This window comes from Cinclus cinclus, chromosome 1 (genome assembly GCF_963662255.1).
Source record: "Cinclus cinclus chromosome 1, bCinCin1.1, whole genome shotgun sequence".
NCBI classification, from domain to species: Eukaryota; Metazoa; Chordata; class Aves; order Passeriformes; family Cinclidae; genus Cinclus; species Cinclus cinclus.
Genome location: NC_085046.1, coordinates 123758160 through 123763011, shown reverse-complemented (window position 1 = coordinate 123763011; position 4852 = coordinate 123758160). Strand labels below are relative to the sequence as shown.

The 4852-nt window shown below is 41.5% G+C and overlaps 1 protein-coding gene across 1 annotated transcript; it reads right to left on the bottom strand.

Moving 5' to 3' along the window:
- Positions 1–266: 266 nt before the first annotated feature.
- Positions 267–4518, bottom strand: MRPL53 (mitochondrial ribosomal protein L53). The gene is made up of 3 exons (XM_062502658.1): positions 4422–4518; positions 3375–3487; positions 267–1711 (listed from the first exon to the last, which is right to left on the bottom strand). The coding sequence occupies exons 1-3, from the start codon at positions 4508–4510 to the stop codon at positions 1587–1589; spliced, it is 327 nt and encodes a 108-aa protein (XP_062358642.1). The 5' UTR covers positions 4511–4518; the 3' UTR covers positions 267–1586.
- Positions 4519–4852: the final 334 nt, after the last annotated feature.

Below are 4852 nucleotides of genomic sequence, written 5' to 3'. Positions count from 1 at the left end.
CAAAACAATAGAACAACCTGTCCTTTGAACATTCATATTTAAATTTGGTCCTCTTCTACAGTACTCCTCTAGCTTGGCAGGATTTAAAATCCTCTCTGTTTCAGGAGTTCTCATAATCCCTCTGCTATAAGGGAGCTCAGTAGCAGGTTTAGCAGCTCAGCACTCCAAAACCACTCTGAAGAGCTGGCACCCTAATAAAAAAAAAGGTTCCAGTGCAGAGAAGGTATTTACCCCAGACACAGGTAGTCACTTCCCTTGTTCCCATGTCCAAATTTTATTGAATCATCTTATCTCACGCTTTTCTATTTATTGCAAACACATGGGAAACACACAATGTCTTTAGCACAGCTCTCCTTCTCCAACATAAGACATCACCTTGACTTCAAAATTCTAATGAAGAACTTGCAAAGAATTACCTTGACAATGCTATATAAAACCATATTGCTTTCAGAATGGACAGTGTCCATTTAATAAGCTTGGCAAAAGTAAGGTAAAACTACTTTCAGATTTGTGTCCTAAATCTGCTGCCAACTTCGGAAATACACGTACTAGTTTTAGAGAAATCAGGCATCTGCTTATAAAAAGGTAGAAGTAAAGCCTCTCAAGAGTACCACACCTGCAATTCTCAAAACTGGAACTACATTTTTGTTATGAACAAAACTGATGCACATGAAACACATGTGCAGCTGACACCTTCACCTGCACAGCCCGAGGAGATCGACCCTTCCAAACCCACAGAGCTTTGCAATACAGATGAGACATCTAAGCAGTTACTTTAATAAATAATAGGGTTGTACATGGGACTATAAACACCAAAGCATTCCCTCTGATGTTTATAAAATAGTTAATGAAATAACCCAAAAGTGAGTGACAAAAACCACTACAAAACTGAACTTCAAAGATAGCCCTTTTCTCTAATTATCAAAAAAACTAACTTGAGCTAAACTTAGTTATTGTTATGCAGGATGAGTAACTTTACTGTGTGTTGAAAGTCCCATAACCTAGTTACTTTAATAGCTGAGCTAAATTTACGTTTAGCAAATTTCCTACTTCCTTCAAAAAAAGAGGAAGAAAGTGGTAGGGACTTAGCAACAGATGTATTATAAACACAGTAGTACAAAAACCACTCCACATTCACAGCCTGCTGTCCCTCAGCTAAGTCAATGATGAATACTTTTTAAAGTTTTCTTCAAATTTGTAATAACATCTATAGCTTTCAAATAATAGTAATAACCACTCTAAAAATATTTTGACTTATAGAAATTTTGCAGGAAATAATATCCAAAGAGAACTGGCTTCAATGCAGTATTAATTTAATTGCTAATGTGCATTATGCATATTGATATGCAAATACATGTGATTTAGTCCAACATGCAGCTGCTTAGAAAGATGCACGTGTGCATCTTATGCCACTCTGACCCACTAATGTTAGAAGAACTGTTGATCTAACATGTTCTCCTTCAAGGGAAGGCAGGGAACATCTACTCTTTTGGCCATCTCTCAGATTTTGTTGCATAGGAAATAGCCTTCTGTGCCGCCTGCTGTTCTAACACATGTAGATGCAAACACAGTTGTTTTTCCATTCTTCAGGGATTCTTCTTGTTTTTCTGTTCTTCCTTAAGGTCTTTTGCATTACATCTGGACTCCAATGCTGATAACATTTCCCCTGTCGTCAGGTGGGCTCCCTTCATGATCAGTCGATCTCCATCAGCTATAAATGAAGAAAACCTTAAGAAGTCACAAAGTGACAGCTGCTCTGGTGTGCAGCTGTTTTGAACATATAAATCCAAATATGCAGTTCACCTTTTCTGATCAGAGACTACTTCAGCTACCAAAGAACCTGACTATGCACTACCACCAAACATACCAAACTGCACACAATATGCATTTAATTTTCAATTCTGCATTGCGTTATTGAAAAATCTGAAGTATTTGTCTAGGTATGTGTATAGAAAGAACACATTTGATAAGAATGGCTTATACTATGCCCCCAAAGTAATCTCACAAAAGGCAAAGAAGGCATTGGAAGGCACAATTTCCACACATGGCTAAGCATTTTAGTAGCCTGTTGTCTGTGGTTCATTTAATATACTTCTTCAGACAAAACAAAGAATTGGTTCACAAAATCTTGTGGTTATAATGCAAAAAAAAAAAATAGGAAGCACTAGGATTTCTAGAATTCTGAAAGAATTTATTTTAAACAGGCAGGGAACAGTAGAAGCTGAGTATTACCCAAGTTAATTGTTTTGCAAGATTTGCAAATACCAAACCAATACCCAAATGCATATAGTGAAATACCATGCCTAGCATCCACATTCCAGTCTCATCTTTGCCAACCAGAAGGATTACAAACACTTCACTGGACAAAAATCAGCCCCTAAAAAATGAAGAGTTTAGAGGTATCTTGGCATTAATGAGATAAACTGGTTTGGGTTTGCATTGTGAAAAAACATAGAGCTTCACTGCTTTAGTCTTAATACATCACAAGGATGGGAAAGACAGAGGCATGGGGGAATAGAAAGACAAGCAATGTTAACACTGTAATAGGTAGACTTTCCTAAGCAAAACAAAGACCATTCAACACTTTTGACATTTCCACCAATTCACTAAAAATATGGAAGTTTAAAGATAAGAGGGTAGCAGGAATCAACATTAATGAAAACTTTAATGGGCTATGTGACATATTGGTCCATTACAGCACAGCAGGAAAGAAGATGCAGCCAGAGAAAAGGACAAAAGCAGATTAGAGCCATCTGTTCACAGCCTAGAATCTGGGATGCTTCCAGAACTGATGAAATTTCCACCACCAATTCCCAGCCCGCTCACTATACCCTCAAAGGAAACCAAGAAATTTGTTGTACATAGTTGACCTCATTCTGCATGTCCATCTGCACATGTATAGCCTCACCCATCTGAGCAATTCCTTCAAAATCCTGTTACTCAGTTGCATAAGCAACTGAAGGCATTCAACCGTCTGTTCTCAAGACTGAGATGCCTCCACCACAAGTAACATTAAAAAATTACAGAAAGTAAACAGATTATTATATAAAAAGAGAGCTACATTTATTTTCCTTGAGTTGTACCTGACTGCAAGGTCATGTAAGTACATCACTACAAAATTACAGTCAGCTCTAGCGTTGTCAGTTGCTGGATCTAAGATCTCTTAGAGACATAGATACACATTTATATAGACCTCAGGCTGTTACTGACACCCTCTTTCTTTTTTCCTCCCAGTTGTACAACATCCAGTTACGGACCAGAGCAAAAAAAAATAAAAATTAAAAATCACAGTTTAAAAAAAAATACAGAACACAGTAACATCATAGCAACACAAACCCAGGGTTTTTTTGTGTGTTTAGAAACAAGTTCCTTACCAAACATAACATCTACAACTGGTTCAGATCCATCATGTCTCACATCAGCAGTCACTTCACAGTTTGTATTAGTAGCTTGGACTTTCTTATGGTAAAGACATTGGAGAAATTTTCTGAAAATGTATTAAAAAATATACATTAGGTATGTTGTAGACAGAAATTAAAGTATGCATATTTCTAAAACTAATTTGCATATCTCGATATTGCTGGGCAACAATGTATAAACAAAACATGATTTGTACTAAAGTTCAGACAGGTACTTCTTATGAGAGAATCACTCTTAAAAATCCAAACGGATATTCCTCATATAGTAACACCTAAAAAGCACACGAAAGAACTTTATAAAACTTCAGTGTATACACTTCTGTGTTTCTCTTAGCTAGATTACTAACAATAATTTAAAAAAATAAACAACAAAGGCACTTTCATTTTTCTTTATACATCATTTGCTTGCCAATGTTTTCTTGTTTGGGTTTGAGACAGCATTTATTTATATGACATCTTTGGTCTCCTGTAGATTTCTGAAATGCATGACAGCCACCTTAAGCTGCTACTCTGGCAGTTTAAAGATATTCTAAGTTCAGCTAAATTCGTTTTAAAAGTAGATGTGCCTGTAAAGTCATTGCAAAACGGCGTTTGGGAATTGTTCGGTGCAGAACCTACATATGCAGAACCACATTGTGCCGGAGAAGCACAATCCCTTAAATTTCTCCAACAATCAATGACCGGGATGAAGAAGCCGCTGCTGCCGCGCTCCCCCGTTACCAGCACCTGCAGTGGTTATCCCTTCACTACGGCATCAACCCACGGAGTACTCGGGTAAAGCTCAGTGCTACAGAAAGGGTCTGGCTGGGCACACACGCTCGGACCACAGCACGGAAATGACCCTGGGTGCCAAAATCCCAGCCCGAGCGCCCGCCAGGAGCCGCGCAGAACCGGCCGCCCGGGAGGCCGCGGGAAGGGCGTACGGAGGGCGCTGGGGCGGCTACAGACAGGGAGCCCGGACAGAGCGGCCCGGGGCCAGGGCCGACCCCGCAGCCCCCTCACCTGGTGCTCTCCACGTTAGGCTCGAAGGGGCAGAACCGGACCACGATACTCTTCACCGGCCGCAGCACCAGGCTCACCTTGGACGCCATCTTCTCCCCACCCCCTACTACAGCTCCCAGCAGCCCCCGCGCAGGGGCGCTCGGCAGCGGCGGGCGCGCCGGCCCGCCCCGCAGGCACCTGGGAACTGTAGTCCGTGGCGCGGCCGTGGAGGCGGGAGGCGTGGGGGGTGCGCTCCCTCGGCTGGGACGGCTCTCGGCCCCGCGGGCCTGGTTTAACCACCCGAGGCGCTCGGGGCCAGGCTCCTTCCTGGCTGTGGAGGGAGAGGGGACAGCTGACCTGCCTGTGTCAAAGAATCATAGACTGCTCTGGGTTGGAAGGGAGTTTAAATTTCATGTGGTTCCAGCCGCCCTCCCTGTACAGGGGCACCTTTC